This window comes from Marmota flaviventris, chromosome 3, assembly GCF_047511675.1.
Source record: "Marmota flaviventris isolate mMarFla1 chromosome 3, mMarFla1.hap1, whole genome shotgun sequence".
NCBI classification, from domain to species: domain Eukaryota; kingdom Metazoa; phylum Chordata; class Mammalia; order Rodentia; family Sciuridae; genus Marmota; species Marmota flaviventris.
The window spans coordinates 7,660,588-7,686,960 of record NC_092500.1 but is presented as its reverse complement, the minus strand read 5'-3'; the positions used below and the strand labels follow the sequence as shown (position 1 = coordinate 7,686,960).

The 26,373-nt window shown below is 45.9% G+C and overlaps 2 protein-coding genes across 2 annotated transcripts in view; both read right to left on the bottom strand.

The window, feature by feature from the left end:
- Rangap1 (Ran GTPase activating protein 1) overlaps positions 1-18,527 on the bottom strand; it is a 29,563-nt gene extending 11,036 nt beyond the window's left edge. The window contains exons 1-5 of the mRNA XM_027926668.2: positions 18,238-18,527; positions 13,221-13,370; positions 8,302-8,429; positions 5,376-5,435; positions 2,960-3,139 (exon numbers count right to left, since the gene is read on the bottom strand). Of these exons, the coding sequence (XP_027782469.1) occupies positions 2,960-3,139; positions 5,376-5,435; positions 8,302-8,429; positions 13,221-13,332 (480 nt within the window). The 5' untranslated portion in view covers positions 13,333-13,370; positions 18,238-18,527. The remainder of the gene's footprint in view (positions 1-2,959; positions 3,140-5,375; positions 5,436-8,301; positions 8,430-13,220; positions 13,371-18,237) is intronic.
- LOC139705068 (proline-rich protein HaeIII subfamily 1-like) lies at positions 17,822-18,624 on the bottom strand. Its single transcript, XM_071609266.1, has 2 exons — positions 18,238-18,624; positions 17,822-18,028 (listed from the first exon to the last, which is right to left on the bottom strand). Exons 1-2 carry the CDS (start codon positions 18,622-18,624, stop codon positions 17,822-17,824), a joined length of 594 nt encoding a protein of 197 aa, XP_071465367.1.
- Between the last annotated feature and the right edge of the window lie 7,749 nt (positions 18,625-26,373).

Sequence of the window (26,373 nt, the reverse complement as noted above, 5' to 3'; positions counted from 1 at the left end):
TTCATAGTCTCAGTTATCCACAGTCAACTGCAGTCCAAAATATATTCTAAGCCAGGTGCAATGGCTTCCACCTATAATCCCAGCACCTTGGAAGGCGGAGGCAGAAGAAGCACAAGCTCAAAGCCAGCCTCAGCAATGCAGCGAGATCCTAAGCAACTTGATGAGATCCTGTCACAAAATTAAAAATTAAAAAATAAGGGCTGGAGGGACTGGGGTTGTGGCTCAGCAGTAGAGAGCTTGCCTAGCATGGGGGCAAGGCCCTGGTTTGATCCTCAGCACCACATAAAAAATAATTAAGTAAAATAAAGGTGTTGTGTCCAACTCCTTTTTAAAAAAATAAATATTTAAAAAATAATGATAAGGGCTGGAAATGTGGCTCAGCAGTTAAGTCCCTGTGGGTTCAATCCATGGTACCCAGAATTTAAAAAAAAAACAAACCTAGAAATAAACGACTCACAAGTTTTAAATTACATATATTCTGAATAGTGTGATGAAACCTCACTTGTGTCTGGCAAATGACTCATCCCTTTGTCCAGAGTCCACAAAGCAAGTGCCCCTGCCCATGAACTACCTAGCATTTGGTAATCACCTGGTTATCAGCTGTGACTGTATCACAATGTTTGTGTTCAAATAACCTTTATTTTACTTAAATTTTGGCTCAAAAATACAAGAGAAGCAATGGCAATTTGGATATGCCAAAGAGAAGCTATAAGCTGCTCCCTTCATGAGTGGTTTTTTGTTTTGTTTTTTTGGTACTAGGGGTTAAACCCAGGGGCACTTAGCCACCGAGCCACATCCCTAGCCCTTTTTTATATAGAAATATAGATGCTTAGGCCCTTGCTAAATTACTGAGGCTGGCTTTGAATTCACAATCCTTCTGTCCCAGCCTCCTGGCTGCTGGGATTACAGGCGCGTGCCACCACACCCAGCTAAGTAAGAGCTCTTAGAAAACAAATCTTAAATTAAGATTGCTAAGATCTATGGTACATATTTTGTGAGAACTGATACTCACTTTTTTCTCCCACTTTCAGTGCTGGGACTGGACCCTCACCCTAACCTCACAAACATTAGGCAAATGCTCTACCATTAAGTCATACTTCCAGCGCTTCACATACTTTTTATTTTTACTGGGATTGAAGTCTGCGGTACTTTACCACCGAGCTACACCCCAGCTCTTATTTACTTATTTAGCAGGGTGTCTTGCTAGGCAAGCCTTGAACTTGTGATCCTCCTGTCTCAGCCTTTCAAGTCACTGTAAGTGTGCACCACCACATCCAGCCTCATATAACATTAGAGTATATCATAATTCTATTTTTAACCTTTTACTGTGCCTAATTTATAAATTTATGTATAGGGCCTCAGTATCTATAGGATTAAGAACCACCCATGACTTCAGGCACCCACTGGGTATCTTGGAATGTATTTCCTGTGAATAAGGGAGGACTACTGCACAGTCAAATTCCAGAGCTGAGCTGGTCAGTCAAGGTGGCTTCCTGGCCCTGGGAAACTCTGCTTCCCCATATCATCCCACCCCACCCACTCAAGTATGGGAAGGCCATACAACCACTGGCCAGCTGGAGGGGCTCATGGACCCATCTCCTGGCACTGCTACGTGGCAGGGTAAGGTGCAAGAACACTAGTGTTGCTGGCTCTCCACACCCCACTCCCTCCAGGTTGGGCTCTACTTGTGTTCTGTGTGGATACAGATTGTAATGGTTTCTTAAAAACACGAACGGGGGCTGGGGCTGGGGCTCAGTGGTAATGCGCTTGCCTAGCATGTGTGACGCACTGAGTTTGATTCTCAGCACCACATACAAATAAATAAAAAATAAAGAAAAATAAAGGTCCATTAATAACTAAAAAATATTTTTTAAAATACTGGAAAAAAAAAAAAAAAAAAACCACGAACAAGGGGCTGGGGCTGGAGTTCAGTGGCAGGGTGCCCGCCCTGCACATGTGAGGCACTGGGTTCAATCCTCAGCACCACATAAAAATAAACAAACAAAATAAAGATTAAAAAAAAAAAAAAAAATGAACAGCCTATTGCATCCTGATTTGGGGGAGTGCCCAGAGTATGTTCCCCCCTTCCCTCCTATGGGGCAGAGAGCACCCTCTGTGGGGGCAGCCACTCTTCTTTCTCAGCCTAGGACACTATGCCCAGGTTCCCTTTAGTGCTCTGAAAGGAGCCTTGTGGACAAAGGTTCAAATTCCACATCCCTCCCACACCAGCCACGTGCTCCACTCCTTCAAGCATAAGTCTACTTACTCTTGTGGGAAAATGGGGAAAGCACCATATACCTTTCACTGTAATCCATGTACACAATTTCACGAAGATGTCTCCAATGCCTGTTAGTTTCCTATGCCGGAGCCCCTTTCTCCCTTTGATCAGGATGTGCCTAAGTGGGGGGTAAGGACTGGTCTCTGTCTCAACTCTCAGTCTAAAGGAGCCCAAAAGGACCAAGAAGGGAATAAGGAGGGCTGGCCTCCTTGGTGCATATTCTGGGAAGCAAAGGAGCTGCTTTCTACACCAACCAGCCTGACTTGCTGGCAGGCCAAGTACAGCAAGATTGTGTCCAAGAATAGAGATGACTGTGCTCCCAGAGCAGCACATTTCTCTTTCTGGGCTCCTTCCTCTCCGTGGATCTGCTGGCGTTCTGAGTGATGGGAGTTGCAGGGATGCCCCAACCCTGCACTTTGCAGAGCCTGCAGAGCCAGCAGTTCAAAGCAGGTTATGCAGCAATACCACCTCCACGTTACCAAGCCAACATGAGAACTTAGGATGGTTGCTTGGCAACCTTATCCTCCCAGACTTTCTCCCCACTAGCTGCAGGCTGCTGCCTTTGAGAACTTCCTCCTTTGACGAGAAAAGTGAAGGGTGACCATCACAGAAGGTGGCCACGGCTAGGGCACATGCTTAGATGTGGACGCAGGAGGGAGTACACAGGGCTGCCATACTTACCTTGCCACCACCGATGCCCATGCCACAGTTGTTGAGCTTGAGTTCATGCAGGGTGAAGCAGGCTGGGCTCTTGAGCAGGGCCTCGAAGCCACGCACACCATCGGGCCCGAATGCGTTGTCACTTAGATCTAGCTCTACCAGCTGGGCCCCAGCAGTGATGAGTCCCTCCCCTAGTGAGATCTGGGCACAGAGGAAGCTTAGGTCAGTCTCTCAGACACCTACTAGGTACACAGGTTTCCTTGGTATGATCCCACACTGGACACCCTGTCGAGGGCTCCTGAAAACCAATGAATGGGGTATGTGTGTGTGGAAGTCTGGGAAGGCTCCCTGTAGGAGGTGGCATCTGACCTCAAGTCTGGATAAAAGTTCACCAGTCAACCTAAGAGGATTCCAGGCAGAGTCAAAATAGGAGCAGAGACACAAGAGCACAGAGCAGTAGGCTGCAGCCCTGGAGGCAAGCACAGGGTCAAGAAGGTAAGAACCTTGAAGCCTGTGACATTAAGCCTGAGAAGAGGCTGCCGGACAGAGGAAACATATCACCCAAACCTGGGGAGACAGGCAGGGGGTGGCTGCAGGCTGTGTGCCCCCTGGGAGTGTGAGGCAGAGATGCAGGTAACATTCATGGCAGCCAGTGTGGCAGGAAGCAGAGAGGGAAAGCCAGGTCTACACCCAGAGGGAGGAGAACCTACTGAAGCTGGGGGTTTCCCAGATGTGCAGGAGGACGGAGACAGGTCCCACAAATTCCTCTGGGATTTCTGGGAGTGTCTGGGCACATGGAGGTGACATGAGCAGACTTGGCAGGAAGACGCTGAGTTCTCCTGAGAACCTTCCAGGCTGGGGTAACTACAGCCTCGCCAACCCCAGGAGAAATGGTCAGAGGGGAGACTGCCAGAGACAGTAGACAGAAATGGGACTGGGCAGATGGCTCACGGTGGCAGGAATGTGGGAGGGGACAGTCTGTCTTCACCCAAGCCATAAGCATAGGCATTTCTTCTGTCCTGCTACCACTCAACAAAGCAGGATGTTTTCTGGCCATCCTGCCCTCAGCAGGCCTGGTCCCAGGTTATGAGCCCCAGCTAACCTCCAGCCCTCAGGCGGCCACAACTGCTTACTCTGCGTCCATTCCTCCTCACTGCATCTGCCATTCCCTGGCCCCAAGTTCTCTTAACCCTCACCTAAAGATTTGTTGCCATGGGCTGGGGCTGTAGCTCAGTGGTAGAGCGCCTGCCTAGCATGTGTGAGGCACTGCATATAAATAAAGGTCCATTGACAACTAAAAAAATATTAAAAAAAAAAAAAAAAAAAAAAAGATTCGTTGCCGTGATAGGGAATGTGGAAATAAAACTATCTCCTCATGCTAAAGTAAATTAATGCTAAAATTACAGAAAACCAAGAATGGCACAGTGAGAGTCCAGGAGCAAGGATGCCACAGGGAAGTTTACTTTACCCTAAAATCAACCACCCACGAGTTCATTTAACCTTATTCTGAAACCTGGCCTCACCTGGTCTTGTTCATCCTTCAAGACTGGGCACAAACTCCACCAGCTCTCTAAGGGCCTCATCAATGCCTCTCCCAACCCCAGGGCCCATTAGAGCACCTATCACCCTGGATGACCCCAGTTGTCTGCTAGATTGAAGCGCCCTATGGAAGGAAGGGTGATGCTGTGGTTGGCATGTGTACCCTGCTCCTCCTTGGGTCTTCATTCCTCTGTCCAGATCCCTCCAGCCCTAGTAAGGAACACCAGTGCTGGCCAGAGGAATGAAGACCCAAGGAGGAGCAGGATGCGCAGGGTGCACATGCCAACCACGGCCCCACACCTGTGCCTCGAAGGCCTGCTGCTACAGACCAGCTCTGTGCCAGGAGGACAGGCCCCCTCCCAGGTGCCCCGGCAAGCCTTCTGTTGTGTGTGATGCCCCTTCAACATACACATGTGCACACTCAGTCTGGGAATGTGACCCTAGTCATTTTGAGCCCCAGGAACAGGAAGCAGAGGGAAGCCACCCATGACAAGAACCAAAAGCAGTGGAATGAGAAAGGGAGGGGCCAGAAAACAATGGAGCAACCACAGCAGACTGTGTGCGGACTGAGGTCACGAGGGAGCAGGACCCAGGGTGCAGGGAGGTGGTGCCAGGAAAGGATGTCAGGGAGGAGATAAGACCACAGTGAGGGGAGAAACCCCAAGACACCTGTTCTCAGTTCCACTTCCTCCAATATGAACCCCCATCCTTTGGCTCCATCCCCTATACCACCTGTCCTCATCACTGCACTTCTGGTCAGGACATAGGGCAGACACTGGACTGGCTTCCATTTCTTGGCTTAGCTATATGTGGGGACACATACAACTAAGTCTCCAGAAAGAACAGGTATGAGAAAAAGGTTGGGAAGGCCTGGGGAGCGTGGCAGCTCGTTCCTTACCAGGGCTGGAGGGATCTCGGACCTCAGCCTCCCTGTGAACATGTCGCTCCAGTGGCATCGCTGTGCAGGAGAAAGAAGGGAAGAGTTAGCTGGAGCCCTCAGGCCGCCTGAAGTAAAGCCCACAGCACCACTTCACCCTGTGCCCTCGGGACACCTGAGCACTACAGGATGTCTTAATTTGGGTTTTGTCAGCAAAAGCTGAACCAGTTTGAGTTGGAGCTGGTAGAACTGGAGGCCTGTTCTCAAGTCACACCTGTGCCTTGAGAAGTGTCAAGAAAATCGCAAATCTGTCCAACCCTCTGGCTGGACACATGACATGATCCTGAGTGAGAAATATGAAATGATATAGGACTCAGCACCAAGAAAGTTCTTTTTCAAGTCTTTTCAACCCTGCTGATCACCTCCAGAGGACCACCTTTCATTTGGGACTGGCTAGTCTCACTTACCTTCCATTTCTTGCCTAACAAAGGCAGGGCTCAGGCTCAGAGCCTTTAGGTGACAACAGTGTCAAATTGGAATTCACTACAATATTTCACTTCCTTTATTGTAAGGCACACTGGTTTTCCATTTAGAGAAGTGATATTTGGTTTGAAATTACTTGTGAGTTAGCAAATCTAGTAAGAAATTATCAAATAAATGTTAGAAAGATATAGGCCACATAGCTTGGTTTTGACAATCCTATTCCCCAATTCTGGTTGCTGTGTCCACTCCCCAAATAAATCCTGGCAACCCCTATCTTTTCCAGGCCAAAACTGGGTCTGATGTAACACTGGCAAAGCCACTTGCACCTGAACATCCAGATCTTACATGAACCAAGACCAGCCTTACATACTAGGGAAGTTCTTCTACTTTTGTTTGGCAGTGCAGGGAACTGAACCAGTGCCTGCTAGGAAGTGCTCTACCACTAAGCCATATCCCCAGTTATTCCATTTACGTCATGTCATACCATTTCATTTTTTATTTTCAGATCTGACCAAGTTGCCCAGGCTGCTCTTGAACTTGGGATCCTCCTGCTTCTGCCTCCTGGGTAGCTGAGATTACAGGTGTGCATTACCCACACCCAACAGGAATTTAGCTTTTACAGAAAAAATTTTTCATATCCTTCAAATAAAGTCAATCATTCACAAACCAGGGACCTCAGCTATATATCCTACATGAGATCTGCTAAGTTACACCCATACATGGGATCCTTAGGACCAGGAACATGGAGCTACAGCCGGAAATCCATAGTCCGGACAATGGTATCTCACCCTTAAGCTTCCTAAACCCATCTTATGAGATAAAGGATTGTCATGGAACTCCAGGGCACAGGACAGGGTCCCAATCACCACTCAGCTGACTCCAAGACACTCCCTGCCCCGCACCCTGAAATCCTCTCTGAGAAAGGCTTTACACCTTGATGATCTTCAAGGGAACAGTAGAGCATTACGAGCTTGAACTCACATGAACTTGATCTCAGCTGGTGACCCGGGGTGCACTTTTGTCAAGACCTCATAGGGCAGATAACATTGTATCTTGCATCACACCACCAGTCTCTGAAAGCCATCAAGGGCAGCTCCACCCTGTCCCTGCCTTAGGGCTTCTTCCTCCAGAGAGGCAGGTTGGAGACCAGCTGGGTCTGCACCAGCTAAGAAAATGCAAGTAGCATTCCTGTTAGCCAGGCTCTCAGAATGACCCCAAGAAGGAGGAATAGCCAAATTCAGTGCAAAGTGGACAGGTGATGGTGCTGAGGACTGAACCAAGGCCCATGCATGCCAAAGTTCAACTCTTATTGTGGCCTGCAGCCTCCAGGTCCACAAGTCCTCCATTCCTGTTCTTCAGAGGTCATGGCGCAGGCTGACTTCTTTTGTTTAGGCTGAGGGCAGAAAAGCAAAATGGCCCTGGCTTTGTTGACTATGACCTTCCTAAGGAAATACCCTCTAAGAGCTCTGTTGTAAGCAAACTTGCAGACACTGCAATGTCCTGGCATCACAGTCCTGCACTGAATCAGCACCCCCGAGCTTCAGTTCCTCTGGCTTATAAAATGGGTACACACAAGGCTGGACACAGTGGCATACAACTTTTTTCCCCTTCAGTACCAGAAACTGAGCCCAGGAGCACTCTAACACAGTTACATCCCCACCCCCCTTTGAGACACAATATCACTAAGTATCACTAAGTAGTAGAGGCTGGTCTCCAATCTGTGATCTTCCTGTGTCAGCCTCCCAAGTAGCTGGGATTAAAGGTGTACACCACCACACCTGACCCATCACCCCTGAAATTCTGAATTGATACCTCTACTTTTCTCAAAGAGCATATTGACAGACTGGTATTCAGTGGAACCCATTTTGGGAACCCTGGGCTAGAAGACTGAATTGCCCTTTGCGTTAGCCAAGAAGGGGAACCGCCTAGATTTAACCTGCAAAAAAGAATGTGACTCAGCAGTAGGGAGTAGTGACCTGTGGCCTCTGGCTTCAGCACATACCCAGCTGACTACAAGAACAGGAGCTCTGAGGCCTGACCATTTCTCCTATCACAAGACTGTTTTAAATGGACAATCCTTGCTCTGGAGCTCCCAGCTGGTGGGTTTTTCAGAACAATCTCACAGAGAGAAGTACTTGCTAGCTAACTCTACATCCTTCCTCCTCAAGGGTGCCAGATCTGCATTGCAAACTGAAGATTCTCTCCAGTTTTTCTTTCACAGGTGTCACCCCAACAATCTTCCTGCACTCCTAATGCCATCCGAGAAGCATACCCTAATGCTCACTGCAAAAAAGAGGGACCACAGTCAGTGCTATGTGATCTGGGATGGCCAGAGGAAGAGAAACTGTGTGGGTGACAGTCACCAAGGCAGGGGCCTGGGAGGATCTGGACATAGAGTTTTGTGGCAGTGTGAGCAGAAGGCTGTTTTCAACCAGCCCAGGCCTGCTTGCTCTGCAAATCTCACCTTCAACTCCGACTTCTTCTCTAAGGCCTTGGCAATGACCTTGGCCGCTTCTACACCCACCGTGTTGCCCTCCAAGCGCAGAGCCTCCAAGCCATCAAAGTCTTCAATTTCTTTAATCACATCTTTAGCTGCTCAGGACCAAAGAACAGTACTTTAGGTTTTTGGAGTCACAAACAGCTGGGGTAGGAGAGAGTTTGGTAACCACCTATCACTCATATACTCCAAGGGTTATGGTGCCCATACTCCATGAGCCAGACCCTGATATATAGAGGAGAATCAGACAGACTCAAAGCCTAGCAGGGGGCACAGCTATTCAAATAATTCCTCTGCAATGACTGCTAAAACAAGGCATGTACAAAAGGCTTAGAAGTCAAGGAAAAAGATCAACTAGCAGCTTGTAACAAGGACAACTCTGACAAATGAGAGTTACGGGGAGCATACCAGGTCAAACAGGGAGACCACTCCAAAAGGGAGCCCCAACTGATATCTGAGGACTAGCCAGGTCAGTGAGATGGGATGGCTGCTCAAGGTAATGCTTACATGGGGATGGAGATGCTAGGGTCCCAAGGAAAGAGCTAACTCACACTGTATGCATGATGTCAGTGTATTGTCAGGGGTACTGTGCTGTCCACAAGTTCAGCCCTGAGGAGAGTCAGGAGCACAGACCAAACTTGGAAGGAAATGCACCAGAATGGGAGAGCAGAGTCAAGAGGTGTGGGGTCACAGGTGCACTTGCCTCTCTCCTGGTTTTCAACCCAAGCAGGGTTACAAGAAATTGAAAACCACCATTCCTCACATAACAGATTAGGGATGGACCCCACTCATCCCTGAATAATCAATCATCAGGAGACCTTCTCATAGGACTTCTCTTTCCAACCTCTACTATTCAGAGTAACAAGTTTGGTATGCTGGTTACTCTGCCTCATAGAGCACAAAGTACTTTCTTTGGTTCTTAAATGATTTCCTGGGGAGAGAAAAGGGCCTTGTTCACTAGCACCATGGCCTCCTCCCATCCTGGTTCACTTCCAGCCAATACAGAGTCCCCTCTGGGCTCACACTGAAGCCTCCAGGTTCCTCAGCACAACATACAAGGAAAGGCCTCTGCCCTCCCTATGGGATTTTAATTTCCTTTCTCCCCAGCCCACCCACCCTCTAGGTCTCAGCTCTTGAGCCTAACTCATGTGTTCTCATTGCCAGCAGTGCCCTTTCTCCTTCAAATCATCTTTCAAGAACAATTCAAATGCCACATTATCCATGAATAAGCTAAAAGTGACCCTCTCCCTGCCTTACCTTCCTAAGGCCCTTTGTTCACATCTCTCAGAATATGAACAAACTGTTGTCTGAGCACCACATTCCTACTCCAGGTTAGGAGTCCCTTACAGGCTGGGTGCCCAGTGACCACAAGATAGGAGACACTATGTACAGACTGGTGGTAAAGTGGAAAAATCATCTATGCAGATTATCAGCCAAAGCTGAATTCTCAGCTCCACTACTTATAGTTTGCTCTTAGGCAAACTGTATTACCTCCTTGAGCCTCAGTTTTCCCAAAATGGAGATAAAGCCTATCTCAAAGGATTTTTTGGGAGAGTTGGGGATCAAACTCAGGGATTTGCACATGCTAGGGAACCACTCTACCATCGAACCACATCTTCGGCCCTCTCAAGGAATTTTGTAAAGATAAGCTGAGATACAATTTGTATGAAATTTAATACTCTAACCCTGTTCAATAAATGACATTTAATAGCAAATCCATGTTTACTGAATATCTACTCAGAAGCATAGGAACAAGGACTCAGTAAGACCTCTGTTAAAATTCTGGCTCTGGGGGTTGGGAATATAGCTCAGTTGGTAGAGTGCCTGCCTCGTATGCACAAGACCCTGGGTTCAATCCCCAGCACCCCCCACCACACACACACACAAAATAATTCTGTGTCTGTTATTTACCAGATAAATGACCTTAAACAAGTTACTTAAATCTCCTTACTCTCTTTTCCTCATTTATAAAATATCAACATTGTCACCTCTTTCCCACAAGGATTATTCAAGGATCTCAAAGAGATGAAAGAATAGGAAGAAGCTCTGTGAATCTTGATGCACTATGGAGAGAAAGGAATGTGCATCACCATGTTCCTAGCAACCCAAGGACTCACACAGCTCTGGCCCAAGGGAGGGAGCAAGGCTGCTTACACACCTTGACAACCAGGCAAGTCCAAACCAGTTTCTCTGGCTGAGCCTGAACCCCAAGAGGCCTCAAAAGTACTGTGAGATGCAAGCATGGCATGGTGGCATACACCTGTAATTTCAGCAACTCAGGTGGCTGAGAAATAAGGATCTCAGGTTCAAGGACAGCCTCAGCAATTTACTAAGGCCCTATGCAACACAGCAAGACTCTGTCTCAACATAAAAAATAAGGGGCTAGGGATGTGGCTCAAGCGGCAGCGCGCTTGCCTGGCATGCGTGCGGCCCGGGTTCAATCCTCAGCACCACATACAAACAAAGATGTTGTGTCCGCCGAGAACTAAAAAATAAATATTAAAAAAAAAAAAAATTCTTTCTCTCTTTCTCCCTCTCTCTTTAAAAAAAAAATAATAATAAGGGGCTGGGGGGGGTTCAGAGGTCACTCACTTGCCTGGCATTTTAAAAATTAAAAAAAATAAAAAAGGCTGGAGAATTGGAGATGTAGCTTAGTTGGTAAATGACCTTGGGCTCAATACCAGTACAAAAAAAGTAGCCAGGCACAGTGGTGCACACCTATAATCCCAGCAGCTCTGAAGGCTGAGGCAGGAAGAACACAGTTCAAAGCCAGCCTCAGCAATTGAGTGAGACCCTAAGCAACTCAGCAAGACCCTGTCTCTAAATGAAATATAAAAAAGGGCTGGGGATATGCCTCAGTGGGTAAACACCCCTGGGTTCAATCCCCAGTACCATCAAAAAAAATAATAATAAGTAAAAGGACTGGGAACCAGGCATAGTGGTGTATGCCTGTAATCCCGGTAGAGGCAGGCATGAGTTCAAAGCCAACCTCAAATCAACCACTCCACAAGGCCATAAGCAACTTAGCAAGATGATGTCTCTAAATAAAAAATATAAAGAGGGCTGGGGATGTGGCTCAGTGGTTATGCTCCCCTGGGTTCAATCCCTGGTACCAAAAACAATAAGACAGGTGTGGTGGTACATGCCTGTAAACCCAGCTCCTCAGGAGACTGAGGCAGGAAGATCATGAGTTCAAAGCCAACCCCAACAAAATCAAGATGCTTAACAGTGAGACCCTGTCTCTATAAATAAAATACAAAATAGGGCCAGGAATGTGGCTTTGTGGTCGAGTGCCCCTGAGTTCAATCCCAGTATCCTCCCACTCAAAATATAAGAGTTCAAAGCCAGCCTCAACAATTTGGCGAGGCCCTAAGTAACTAAGTGAGATCTTGTCTCAAAGTAAAATATACCTATGTATGTATTTATGTATGTATTTATTTTTGGTACTGGGGATTGAACCCAGGGTACTTAACCACTGAGCCACATCCCCAGCTAGTTTTTATTTTTTTTTAATATTTATTTTTTAGTTATAGTTATTTTACTTATTATTATTATTTTTAATATTTATTTAGGTGTAGATGGACACAACACAATGCCTTTTATTTTTATGTGGTGCTGAGGATCGAACCCGGGTCCCGCCCATACTAGGCGAGCGCTCTACCACTGCCACAATCCCAGCCCTTATTATTATTTTTTAATGTGGTGCTGAGGATCGAATCCAGGGCCTCGCACATGCTAGATGAGTACTCTACCGCTGAGCTACAGTAACCCCAGCCCTTCAGCTAGTTTTTTTTTATATTTTATTTTTGAGATAGGGTCTCACTAAGTTACAGCACAGCTTTAAATTCAGCTCTGATCCTAACTAGCTACAGGTCTTTAGGCAAGTCATTCAACCTTTATGGGCCTCTATTTTCTTATCTATGAAATAAGAAAAGTTTTGGTTTACAGGCTATGAGATGTGAAAGGGATACACGTGAAGAAAGGTAGAGTTTGGGATTCTGCATCAAATACCATCTCTGGTGCTTACTAGCTAAGGACTTACAACACATCAATCTCTCAGTGCTTCCATTTCCACAAAATGAGGATAACACTACCTGTTTATTTATTTAAAAAAATTTTTTTAGTTATAGATGGACACAATATCTTTTATTTATTTATATATTTTTACGTGGTACTGATGATCAAATCCAGTGCCTCACATGTACAGGTAAGCACTCTGCCATTGAGCCACAACCCCAGCCCTGAAATATATATATTTTGATACTAAAAATTGAACCTGGGGCCTCACACACGAGACAACTCTTCTAATGCTAAGCTACACCCCCATTCCTTTACATTTATTTTGAGACAGTCCTGCTAAGTTGCTCAGACTGACCTCAATCATCCTATCTCAGCCTCCAAGTCCCTGGGATTACAGGCCTGCGACATTGCCCCAGGGAGACTGTTTTTTAATGCAACCCACCAGGGCCTCAGCTGAGGAAGGTAGCAGATATTTCATGAATATGGGAGTGAATGAAGGTAGGGATCGGAAGAGTACCAGAGCTAAAGTCAGAAATCAGAAGCTGTATCTTAGGACTAACTGTTCCCCTCATTATCATTCCCTCCTGAGATTGCCCATTGTGAACATACAGACCAGCAGGGATGTTTATGTGAACTCACAAGAAAAAAAATTTTTTTTTTTGGTAGCGCTGGGTATTGAACCCAGGTGTTACGCATATTAGGCAAGTCATCTACCAATAAGCTACACCCCCACTCCTGGACAATTGATCTTTGAGACTCACTGTTAAAATAGGTCCAATGATAGGCACTCATAGAGCTGCCAAGACAAATACTGAAGATATATAGCTCAAAGAGCCTGACAATTATTAAGTGTACAATGCACTCACCATCTTCCGCTGTGTTCAGTTTGAGACTCTTGCCCTTGAAACTCAGCTGTCCCCCAGCCACCTGGGTTTTGGCCAGGGTCTCTGCCAGCTTGGCAATGTCTTCAGAGGCCATGCTGGCCACGATGGTGGGCTCCCCTGGAGATCTGCAAACTGAGGAGCAGAAGTTTTATTAAGAAAGGAGTCTCAAGCTGGGCATGGTGGCATGGTGGCTCATGCCTGTAATCTCAGCAGCTCAGAAAGCTGAGACAGGAGGATCACGAGTTCAAAGCCAATCTCAGCAAAAATGAGGCACGAAGCAAGTGAGACCCTGTCTCTAAATCCTCAGTACCCACCCACCCCCAAAAAGAAATGAGTCTCAGCCAGGCAGTGGCATACATCTGCAACCCCAGCACCTTGGGAGACTGAGGCAAAGCCTCAGTTCAAAGCCAGCCTCAGCAACTCAGAGAGGCCCTAAGCAACTCAGTGAGACCCTGTTTCTAAATAAAATATATATATATATATATATATATATATATATATATATATATTTTTTTTTTTTTTTTTTTTTTTTTTTAAAGGGGGTTGGAGAGGCGGCTCAGTGGTCAAGCACCTGTGGCTTCATTCTCTGGTATGGAAAAAATAAAGGAGTCTCCTGGGACCACTGGTTACAGAGGAGGGTCTCAGGGTAGAACATCAGTCATCTCAGGAATTGGACCCTTTGCCCCTTGCCACAGAGAACCCAAGAGCTAAACCACTGGGAGAAATGAAAATAGCATTAGAAAACGAATCATTCTAGAAAGGTGGAGGAAGTACCAAGAAAGCAAAAAGATCATGTTTAGCCTCTGAAGAACTATCCTGCTGCAAGTCTTCCTCTGCCAAACTGCCCTAGTAGGGACATTGGGAAAACCACGTGAACTGCCCATTTCCCCTGCCTTCGAGTGAATGGCAGTTAAGTCCCAGATCAATGGCTTCAAAGAATCTACCCCAAGCACACACCCGCCTGATCATCTTGGTGGCTCTCTGTCTGAAGGCCCCATTCATCAAACAGAACAAAGATGGCTAAGGGATCCAGGTCATCCATCCCAAGGACTGCCCTGCTGCCCACCCTGGCATGACTCTGGGGGTGGGGCACAGGGCTAAGCCCACTGCAAGTATGGTATTAACCCTGGCCAGGATACTGGGCAAGCCATGGTAGCCCCTCATGGATTCCTAGGAGACCAGAAGTCTCTACATCATAAGAGCCATCATCACAATAGGCCAGTATATAGAAAACAAACTCAATCTCTAATACCAGATGTGTGTGGGTTGAGCCAAGCAATTCATCTATAGCAGACAGCACTGGGTGTCCTCTAATTTAATTCCAACACTTTCTACCTGCAGATGGTGTCAGATTCCACAGATTGACGGCTCAATCCCATAGACTGAACCCACTTCTGATTCTAATGTAAACCTCAAGTTGGTTTACCTGGGCATCTGACTTTTTTTTTAAAGAGAGAGAGAGAGAGAGAATTTTAATATTTATTTTTTAGTTATCGGCGGACACAACATCTTTGTTTGTATGTGGTGCTGAGGATCGAACCCGGGCTGCACGCATGCCAGGCGAGTGCACTACCGCTTGAGCCACATCCCCAGCCCTGACCTACTGACTTTAAAAGAGGATTCCCACAAACTCCTCCTTGGGCTCAGTTTGTTCCAGAAGCTCACAAAATTCAGGGAAACACTACTTACATTTACGGTTTATTATAAAAAACATAAACAAGCAGCCAGATGAAGAGCTATATAGAGCCAGGCACAGTGGTGCACACCTGTAATCCCAGTGGCTTGGGAGGTTGAGGCAAGAGGATCAAGAGTTCAAAGCCAGCCTCAGCAACTTAGCAAGGCACTAAGCAACTCAGTGAGATCCTATCTCTAAATAAAATACAAAATAGGGGCTGGGGTTGTGGCTCAGTGGTAGAGTGCTTGCCTAGTATGTGTGAGGCACTGGGTTTGATTCTCAGTACCACATATAAATAAATAAAGATCCATCAGTAATTTAAATAAATAGATAAAATACTAAATAGGGCTGGGGATGTGACTCAATTCTCAAGTCCCCCTGTGTTCGATACCCGGTAATATGGGAGAAGAGGCTTAAAGTGTCCATGTCTGCTCTGGCCCTGCCACCCTCCAAGAACCTATTCCACATGCTCAGCAATCCAGAAGCTCTCCAAACCCTGTTCTCCTGGGATTTTATGGAGGCTCCATTGTAGACATAATTGGTTAAATCACTGCCTATTGATGATCAGCTTAACCTTCAGCTCCACTTCCCTCCTCAGAGATTGGGTTGAATATCTCAATCCTCTAATGCTGCCTGGGTCTAATGACCAGGCCCCATTCTGAAGCTACTAGAGGTGACCAGCTAGTAGCCAATTCAATAGCATGCAAAAAGTCACATCACTTCAAGATTTTAGGAGTTGTATGCCAGAAAGCTGGACAATGACAAATTTATACACACACACACACACACACACACACACTCCACAATATCACAACAGGGGCAGTTGTTTCTTCCAGCCTGGAGCCCAGCAGACTGGCAGAATGGACAATGAAGAAATGGCAGGCCACCCAAGACCAAGGAAGAGTGATATAAAGAAAAAAACTAGGAGGTGTTGCCTTGAAAGCATCTTCTCCCAATTTCCTTACCTTCAGACAGAGTTGCTGCTCTTGGTTTGATGCTGGTGATGGAATTCAGGACCCTGTACATACTAGGCAAGTGCTGTACCACTGAGCCACATCCCTAGCCCTCAGATTCAGTTATGATATCCCCTCATTCTCCTATGACCCTCAGGCTTCTTCTGGGCTCAAACAGTCAGGCTATCCCCTACCCCCATGGATTTTTCCTTATCAATAAGCATGAATTACTTTATGGGTAATGAATCTAGTATTCATAATGAAGCCAGATTTAAAGATAGGTAGTTAGTGCAGTTAGGTAAATCGGGTCTGGGTCTGATATCGAGTAAAATCAATTGAAAATGAAGGCCATGTTGAGAATTGAACCCAGGAAAGCAGTGCAGCTCTTAGGGAATTGAAATGTTAATATTCCCAAGGCCCAGAGCCCATTCTAAAGAAATGTTAATGAAGCAGCTCCCCAGCAAACAGGGAGGTGCTAATCAAATATGGCCCCAGGCCTTTCCTGCCCAGATTACTCCACCAGCCCTTCTGCCCCTCACCTTTTGGGTCTTCCCACCTACATTCTATCACTTCAAGATAACAAAGGACAGAAATTCAGGAAAGCTGAAAGACGACCTTAGCTATAAAGAGGATTCCACCTCTTGGGTCCCCCTCTTCCACAGGGGAATAGTCTTTTCTGCTGTCCTTAATAAAGCTTCTACTTTCCACTCTAAACTTGCCTCAGCGTGCTTCTCTGGTGTTATACTTCAGCAGTGGGGAAGCAAGGACTCGTCACCAGTAAACACCGCTAACAATTCGACAAAAATTTACGGTACTACTATGTACTGAACCCTGTTCCAGGTATAAGGAGTACAGCAGTAAATGAAACAAAAATCCTGCCTTCTTGAAACATATATTTTACACAACATAGTATGTTTGATTAAAACAAAGAGGAAATGAATAAGGTGTTTTTTTTTCCTGAGTTGCAATTTAAAGTACAATAATTAGAGAAGAACTTTTGAGGGAATTACTATTTAATTCAAGACCTGAAGGATATTAAGAATTAGACCATGCAGACACCTGAGGAAAGAGCATTCCTCTGTAGGGAATAGAATACGCACAGGCGAATGGAGGAACTCAAGGAAGCCAGTGGAGTTGGAGCATAGAGCAGAAGAGAGAATGGACACAGGAGATGAGAAAAGATAATTAAAAAGAAATTCATCATAAAGGCCATTTTAAGAACTTTGGTTTTCAGCCAGGCACAGTGGTGCACACCTGTAATCTCAGAGGCTCAGGAGGCTGAGACAGGAGGATCTGGAGTTCAATGCCAGCCTCAGAAACTTCCAGGCGCTAAGCAACTCAGGGAGATGCTGTCTCTAAATAAAATACAAAACAGGGCTGGGAATTTGGCTCAGTGGTCAAGTGTCCCCGAGTTCAAATGCCCCCCCACCAAAAAAAAAAAAAGAACCGTGGTTTTCACTTTTGAGTGACTGATAAGAGGGTTCTAGCAGAGAAAAAACATGCTCTGACGTATAATTTGGCAGAATCACTATCTGCATAGGCCTGGCATTTAGAAGGTGCACAAGGAATAACCAGATGAAACGGGGAAAAAAAAAATTAACCTAAAAGCCAATCACCATCTGCAAATGTAAGATGGGACAATCTTAGGCTAGTTAAATGGTGGTGGTGGGTGCCCAGGGGGAAAGGACATAGAACTTCTCAAGGCTCAGTCCAGAAAGACGAAGACAGACAGACAGACACACACACACACACACACACACACACACGCTATCCCCCATCCACTTTAAAGACTGAGAAACCAAAGCATAGATACTGGTGTGCCCAAGGTCAGCAAAGGGCCAACATAAGAGCAAAGACAAACGGTTAATACAGAAACGTCCCCTCCGCTCTCGGCTGCCGCGTGGAAGGCGTCCTTGGATGCACGTCCAGGGATCCGGACGAGTGTCGGCGGTGACTCACGCGGATCCCGGCAGCGGCGCCAGCAGGCCCCCAGCGGGCGTGGGCCGGCCGGGAGGAGGTGGCCCGGGAGCGACGCGCGAGGGCCCGCGGAACGTGACAGCGGCGGTGGACCCCACCCGGGATCCCTGGCGGACTCGCACCGCCTCCAGGTTAACACCCACGTTCCGGTGAGACGCCACTGCTGGCAGCCGCGGGCTGGGAGGCTGCGGCGAGAAAGTCACCCTCTTTGGGCCTCAGTTTACCCACTAGTGAAATAGCCAGCGCCGCCTCCCCGCGCCGGCTGCTCAGCGCTGGGCGGCAGCAGACGCCGCGGAGGCCGGGAGCGTGCAGAAGGCGCTCAGCGGCGCACACCCGCCGCGCCAGCGCCCCAGCCCAGGCAGGTGACGGGAGAAGAGAGGGACCCTGGCCCTACCGTAAACAGGCGACACAGCCGCGTGGGGCGACCCGAGCGCGCGCGTCCGCCCGGAGCGGCAGGGACGGATTTAGGGTCCGGGTCGGGTCCGGCCGGCTCGCCGCACCCTGTCCAGCGGTCCGGACGCCCAGCCGCCTTCGGCTTGCGCCCCCGGGGCTTTTCGTCACTCGTGTCTCCTACACCACCTGCTCTCGGCACCGCGGCGGATGATGGCGGAGGAGGAGGATTTTGAAAGCCGGCAGTTTCTTTCCTTCGATTTGATTTGTTCGAGCCCGGGCTGGCCACCCCCTGCCCCGCGCGCGCGGCCCACCGGGTAGGGAAGTCCTGTCCTTCCGCGCGGGCGCGGCGGGGCGCGGCGGGGCGCACGCCGCAAACTTCCAGTCCCATGGTGCACCGCGCCCGGGCGCGCCACGCTTCTCTTCGCCCGCCCTCCTGGCTTCTAGCCGAGACCGCAGGGCGGTGTTTAGCCGGAGCGCCCAGAGACTACGGTTCCCGGCGGGCCTTGCGGCCGCCTAGCCACGCCCTTCCGAGGAGGTCTGCGTTCCCGCTTGCACAACTTTATTGACAACGGCTGCTGCTACCTGAGAGGTGATGCTTGTTCTCTTCAGCAAGAAATAGGGATCCGTTTCCGGAAGGAAAAGACTCCCTTTCTTTGATCCCATGAAATTGAAAGGACATTGAAGGCTTCTACATAAGTAGCTGCAAATTACTTGATAATGAAAAAGGGGCAATAGTAACTCGATGCTGGAGAAACCCTGCGGACACCGCCGTAACCAAGTGGTCCGCGAGAACTCAACAGCAGGACAAACTGACATCCCTCGCAGCCTCCGGATGTAATCGACTGAGGACAGCAGGATCATCCACTCAGTAATGCATCAAATTAATCTGATGAGACGAGAAACCCAAGATGAGGGACATGCTTCGTAGTAACTGGTCTGTACCTGTTCTTTGTCTTCATGACAAAGAAAAACCGAAGAACTGTTGCTGATTAAAAGTGAAAAGTGAGCTGGAGTATAGCTCAAGGATAGAGCACTTGCCTAGCATGTGCAATACCCTAGGTTTGATCCCCAGCATCGCAGAATAAATAAATGAAATGTAAACTAAGCGCAATACGTGACCCTGGATATGAGTCTCCGTGGGGTGGGGGTTGCTATAAAGGACAATATTGAGACAATTAACAAAATTTGACTGTATATCAGATGACAGTATTACCCTGCAGTAATCAGTGACATAGCCGAATGTCTACCTAACCCTAATCTTGCTTATTTTCGAGGGCTGTATGCCTGAAGGCCAGCACTTTCTCTTCCTGTAGGCTCATGAACCTCATTGGATCTAAGATGGCTGCCAGAGTGACAGCCAGACACCCTCTAACTTCGTTATAATTTCATGTACATGTTAAACCACACACATGCCAGCACCATGACAGTTGACAATTACTAGGACAACAACCAATCGCAAAGAACCAGAAAAGGCTCAAAACAGAGCTGGTGCCTGAATTCCCAGGGAAAAAAATCTCTGCCCATTCCCAGAAAAGACATGAATATTTCTCCCCTTTGTTAGCCTATTCTTCTCCCTCATTTCTTTTACCCTATATCTATAACCACCTAACCCCTAAGGAGTGGGAAGTTGATTTGAGAGGTTAGCTCCTGCTCCTATTCTTGGTCAATAATAATCATCTCCTGGGGCTGGGGATGTGGCTCAAGCAGTAGCATACTCTCCTGGCATGCGTGCAGCCTGGGTTCGATCCTCAGCACCACATACAAACAAAGATGTTGTGTCCACCGAAAACTAAAAAATAAAATGTTAAAAATTTAAAATCATCATCATCATCATCATCATCTCCTTCACTGCTCATTTAGTGCCTGAGATCTTGTTATTGGTTCCACAAAAATTCCCAGAAGGAAAGAAAACACAGATGTTGGGGTCAAAAAATTCGTAATGATAATATTGTGTTGATGTTAAATTTATCTTGATTATGATACTGGCTGTATAAGTATGATGTAAAAAAATGGGGGAGTCCATTTTCATCACATGGGACTCCTAAAATCCTTGGGGGACACCCAGCCAGTGTCTGCTGCAGAACCAATTGCTTGCTTGATGTGTGGGAGAAAACCCACACACATCTGGAGTCACAGAAGTATTTTGTGTTGATTCTTCAGTGAGCAAATGGGAAAAGCACTTTGTTTTTTCCTCTATATCTCAACAAGATTGCTCTTGTTTTTAGGCAGGGAAATGCTTATATAAGTAGGGGAATGAAGTCTGCATTTTGCCCTCAAATAGCTAAGAAAACAATGTGTGCATATACATACATGGAGAGATGCACAAATGTAGTCAAATATTAAATAAATCTGGATGAAGAATATATGGGAGTTCTTTGAACATTGCAACTTTTCTGTAGGTTTGAATTGTTTAAAGTATAAAAATACAATAGCGGCCTGGGGATGTGGCTCAAGCGGTAGCACACTCGCCTGGCATCGCCTGGCATCGCCTGGCAGCCTAGGTTCCATCCTCAGCACCACATACAAACAAAGATGTTGTGTCCGCTGAAAACTAAAAAATAAATATTAAAAAATTCTCTCTCCTCTCTCTCTCTCTCTCTCTCTCTCTAAAAAGAAAAAAAAATGTAATAGCTTTTCTTCTGTTTAGTTTTATTTTTTGAGGGTGCTAGGGATCTAACCTAGGGCCTTACTCATGCTAGTTACGCACTCTATCATTGAGTCACACCCCAACCCCTCTTCTGTTTTAATAAAGTACTTTGTTTATTTGGCATTGGGGATTGAACCCAGGACACTTTACATCCCAGCCCTCATTTTTTATTTTGAGTCATGGTCTCGCTAAGATACTGAGGCTGGCCTCAAACCCAAATATTCTGGCCTCATACTGAGTTGCTGAGATTACCGGTGTGTGCCAAACATGCCTGATTTCAAAACACTTTTTAACCATTATATAAATAACATGTATTAACTATAAAGGGTCCAACCCATATAAAACAGGATAAAGATAAGTAAACACGGCCCTGAACTCTGGCTCCCAGAGTTAGTCGCTATCAACATATGCAGTCTTCTTTCCACAGTTACCTCTTACAACTCAGCCCACATTTGCCATTGCTTTACCTGCAACTCAGAGTTAAATAGGCATGGGCCAGATACTTTCATGCACAGCTAACTGAATATTTACAACCAGAAAAGAAGTGGCATCATAACCACCCCTCCCTCCCGCACAGAGAGGAGAAACGAGCTCCACAGGAAATGTAATCTTCCTATTCACACAACTTCTGAGAAGTGGGTCCTTTCCCCACCTTCCTTCTTTCTGCCTTCAAAGCCCATATCCAATGACACCTCATACAAGGCCTTTGGTCATTGCTCTAGTAGAAATGAGTCACCCTTCCTCAGGTGTCCACAGTAAGCTGCAAACCCCACAACACTTGATCTGTATCCCTGAGGGTTTTTTCCATCAGAATTAGTATTTCTTTCTTTCTTTTTTTTTTTTTTTTTTTTTTTTTGGTACCAGGGATTTAGGGATTGAGAGTATCCAAAGGCACTTAACTACTGAGCCCACATCCCCAGTCTTTTTTATTTTTTCTTTAGAGACAGGGTCTTGCTAAGTTGCTTAGGGCCTCGCTAAGTTGCTGAGGCTGGCTTTGAACTCATGATCGTCCTGCCTCAGTCTCCTGATTATAGGGGAGCATCACTGCACCTGCCCAGAATTACTATTTTTTTTTTTAATATTTATTTTTTAGTTTTCGGCGGACACAACATCTTTGTTTGTATGTGGTGCTGAGGATCGAACCCTGGCCACACGCATGCCAGGAGAGCGCGCTACCACTTGAACCACATCCCCAGCCCCCAGAATTACTATTCTTGATGGCTCCCTCCCCAGCCAGGAAGGGTCTCTAGGGCAGGTACTTTATCTTTCCTTGCTTGTCATAGGTGCTTCAAGTTCCCTCATTTTTTAATGTCACCCTCACTAACTGAATATTTACAACCAGAAAGGAAGTGGGCATCATAACCACCCCTCCTTCACACACAGAGAGGAGAAACTGGAGCTCCCCAGGAACTGTAACCTCCCTATTCACACAACTGCTGAGAGGTGGGTCCTCTCCCCACCTCACTGTGGAGAATTTGAATTCTAGTAATGGTCACTGATGTTTGCTTAAAATTAATCATCACCTGAGAAGGCTGAGATGCTTTAAAGTGAGCCTGATGCTATTCTTGTGCTGCTTCCAGCTAGGACCTGTCAGATCTGTCTGGATTTTCCTTGGGGATGATCCGCAGGCACCCTTTTCCAGTGTTCATCCTCCTCCTTTTTCTTCTTCTTCCTGGGGATTGAGCCCAAAGGGAGCTTAATCATTGAGCTACATCCCAGCCCATTTTATTTTTTATTTTGAGAAAGTTCTCATTTAGTTGCTGAAGGTCTTGCCAAATTGCTGAGACTGGCCTCCAACTTTCAATGCTCCTGCCTCAGCCTCCCAAGTCACTAGGATTACAGGAATGTGCCACCACACTCAACCCAGTATTATTTCTTAAGACTCCACTGAGTCCTGAGAATGAGACTTCCCAAAGGGAAGAGGAAGGTGGATGACGCAGGACATTTTAGAAGATCCTTCCTTTCCTCATCCAGCTAATGGATCATGGGATTTGCAGAACTGGAAGGGACACTTGTCATCTCTCTCTCTCTCTCTCTTTCCTGCCCTTTCTCCAGCTTGCTTTCTTCCCAGTTCTCATCTGAGAGTCTGCCTTACCCAGAAGGGGAATCAGCCTTTGACTGAAGGATAGAGCATCCCAGGCCTCCCCTTTCTTCATTTCAACAGATGAAGAGGTGGGGCCCAGAGGGTCCAATGACCTGCCCAAATTACACAGTGATTTAGACAAGAGACAGTAGAAGCCAGGTCTCTGGGGCCTTTTAAACACACACATGCACACAAAGCAAGTCACCCTGTGAGTGTGAGCAGAGTATGGAAAGGACTGGTGAGGGTATGGTTTCCACGCCTTTTTCCCTTGTGAGGCTTTTACCCTTATTTTATTTTATTTGTTTATTTTTTAAATGTTTTGGAGAGAAAAGCAGGCTGCCTTTGATTAATCTGGTTTACTTATGAGTGTTTTAAATTACTTATGAATGTTTTAAATTCCATTCTGGTGCCTGAAAGCAAACTTAATTGCCAATTGTAAATGGAATAAATAACAGTATTTATCTTGGTTTCCTGAAAAACTACCAAGGCTGTAGACTTGCCATTTAGTCAGATCAAAAACAAATGGCTGAAATATGCCAGACACGTGAGGAATGTGGGAAGACATTCCCAAGACCCAACCAGAGAGATGGATCTGCAGGGGAGGCAGGGGAGTCTCCTCCAGGGTCACCTCCTTTCCTCTCAGAGGAGGCGGTGGCAACAACATCTGTGAAAGGCGCTCAAACCACATACACTCACTTCAGGCCCAGGACTCCTGATTAGAAAACAGTATTTTTTAACCTTAATGAATAACCATAATTAATTCATTCACTCCACAAAGAGTTACTAAAACATCTACATTCAAACAGGCACTGTGCCAGCTCTTTTGTTTTTTTAAACAATACCTTTATTTTTTATTTTTTTATGTGGTGCTGAGGATTGAACCTAGTACCTCACACATGGTAGGCAAGTACCTGCTGTGCCAGCTCTTGAGAATCCAATCATGACACAGAGAGAAAGAGATGGTATCAGGAAGGCATGGTGATACACACCTGTAATTCCAGCTACTTGGGAGGCTGAGGCAGGAGGAACACAGTTCAGCTGGTCAACTTAGTGAGACCCTGTCTCTATATAAAATTTAAAAGAAAAGGGCTGGGGATGCGGCTTAGTGGCAGAGTGCTTGCCTTGCATATCCACAGCCATGGGTTTGAACTCCAGTACCACCAAAAATTTTTTTTAAAAAATGACTGATATTCATTTTTTAAATTAACATAAATTTTAAACAGCATAAAGGAGAAAATTAAAAATTACCTATGGGAGCCTGGAGTGTGGCTCAGTGGCATAGCGCTTGCCTAGCATGTGCTAGGCACTGGCTTTGATTCTCAATACCACATAAAAAAATAAATAAATAAGTTGCTGGGCGTACATGGCTATTCTTTTGATACTCCATTTTAATCCCAGCAGTTTGGGAGGCTGAGACAGGAGAATTGCGAGTTCAAAGCCAGCCTCAGCAACTGCAATGCAGTAAGCAACTCAGTAAGACCCTGTCTCTAATAAAATACAAAATAGGGCTGGGGATGTGGCTCAGTGATCAAGTACTCCTGAGTTCAATTCCCAGTACCAACAAATAAATAAATAAGATATTGTTTCCATCTGCAGCTAAAAATATTTTTTAAAAATTACCTGTGGGTATTTTTTTTAATAACAAAAATGTTCTGTGGATGAATGACAGGAGAATGAATGGATGATAAATGAATAGATAGAAGAATATGTAATAAAGCAAATAGAGCGAAATGTTAACAGTGGTAAATAATCCAGAACATGTGGTGCGTCACTGTGCAGTGCTTTTGACTTGCTGTGTGTTTGAATATTTTCATAATAACACATTAAGGACAAATGAGATCATGTTTTATTGCCTACATTTCTTCCTTTGTATTGCAGTTGTCCATGACCAACCTCTTACACCCTTGAGGCTCATGGATTTTCCTCCTCTCTTTTTTTTTTTATGTCACCCTCATGTTTGAGAATCTGAATTTTATGGATTGGGTCCCAGAAAATAATTTATTTTTAAAATAATAATCACATGGGGCTGGGGTGGTGGCTCAGTGATAGAGCACTTGCCTGGCATGTTTGAGGCCCTGGGTTTGATCCTCAGCACCACATATAAATAAATAAAATAATAAAGGTATCGTGTCCATCTACAACTAAAAAAATTTTTTAATTGTTATAAAAAATTAATAATAATCACATGTATATCAATGCTTTGCATGTAATAGCTCACTGAATCTTTGTAGGGACCCCATATTAGTCAGGATTCTCCAGAGAAACAGAAACAATGAGATAGGTAGACAAATTTGTGTAAGGAATGGGTTCACAAGACCTTATCTTTTTTTTTTTTTTGTAATTGTAGATGGACAGCCTGACTTTATTTTATTTATTTATTTTATTTTTTATGCCATGCTAAGGATTGAACGCAGTGCCTCACACATGCTAGGCAAGTGCTCTATCTCTGAATTGCACTCCCAGCCTCCTGACAAATCCTAAAATCTACATGCAGCAAGCTGAAGAACTCAAGAGAGCTAATGGTTTTCCTCCAGACTGAAGGTGAGTAAACTCAAAGAAGAGTTAATGTTACACTTTGAGTCCAAAGGCAGGAAAAAAATATAACGTCCCAGCTCAAAGAAAAGAGGAAGAATTCCTTCTTATTCAGGGGAAAGCCAGCATTTTGTTCTATTCAGACCTCCCACTGACTGACTGGATGAAGTCCACCCACTTTACAGAGGGCAATCAACTTTACTCAGTCTACCAATTTAAATGTTATACTCATCCAAAAAACACCCTCATGGAATTACCCAGAATAATGTTTTCTTGTTTGTTTGTTTGGTTTTGGAACCAGGGATTGAACTCAGGGGTACTCAACTACTGAGCCACATCCCAGCCCTATTTTGTGTTTTTTATTTAGAGACAGGGTCTCACTGAGTTGCTTAATGCCTTGCAGTTGCTGAGGCTGGCTTTGAATTCATTATCTTCCCATCTCAGCCTCCCAAGCTGCTGGGATTACAGGCATGCACCACCTCACCCAGCCCCAGAATAATGTTTGCCATTATTTGTTAAGTGGCACCCCATAGCCCAGTCAAGTTGACATTTAATATTACCATCACATGATCCTATGGGATGAGGACAGTTATATCAACAACAGCACACATCACATACACTCAGTCTATAGTAAACTGCAACCATCTGGGTTTGTGGAAATACATTCTATAATACCTGCATGATGACAAAATCACCCAGCAATACATTTCTCAGAATGTATCCTCATGATGAGGCAATACGTGGCTGTTCTGATGTTACCCCATTTTAGTTCAGGCTGCTATAACAAATGCCATAATCTGGGAGCTTGAAACAGCATAAACCTATTTCTCATGGATCTGGAGGCTGGAATTCCAAGATTGGGATGACAGCATGGT

What these genes read in the sequence shown, in the direction of transcription:
- LOC139705068 (XM_071609266.1), bottom strand. Translation starts at nt 18,624, where the DNA reads ATGGGACTGGAAGTTTGCGGCGTGCGCCCCGCCGCGCCCCGCCGCGCC. An exon ending in GGCTGTGTCGCCTGTTTACG is followed by an intron (nt 18,029 to 18,237) that starts GTAGGGCCAGGG and finishes TTCTCGCCGCAG; the next exon opens with CCTCCCAGCCCGCGGCTGCC.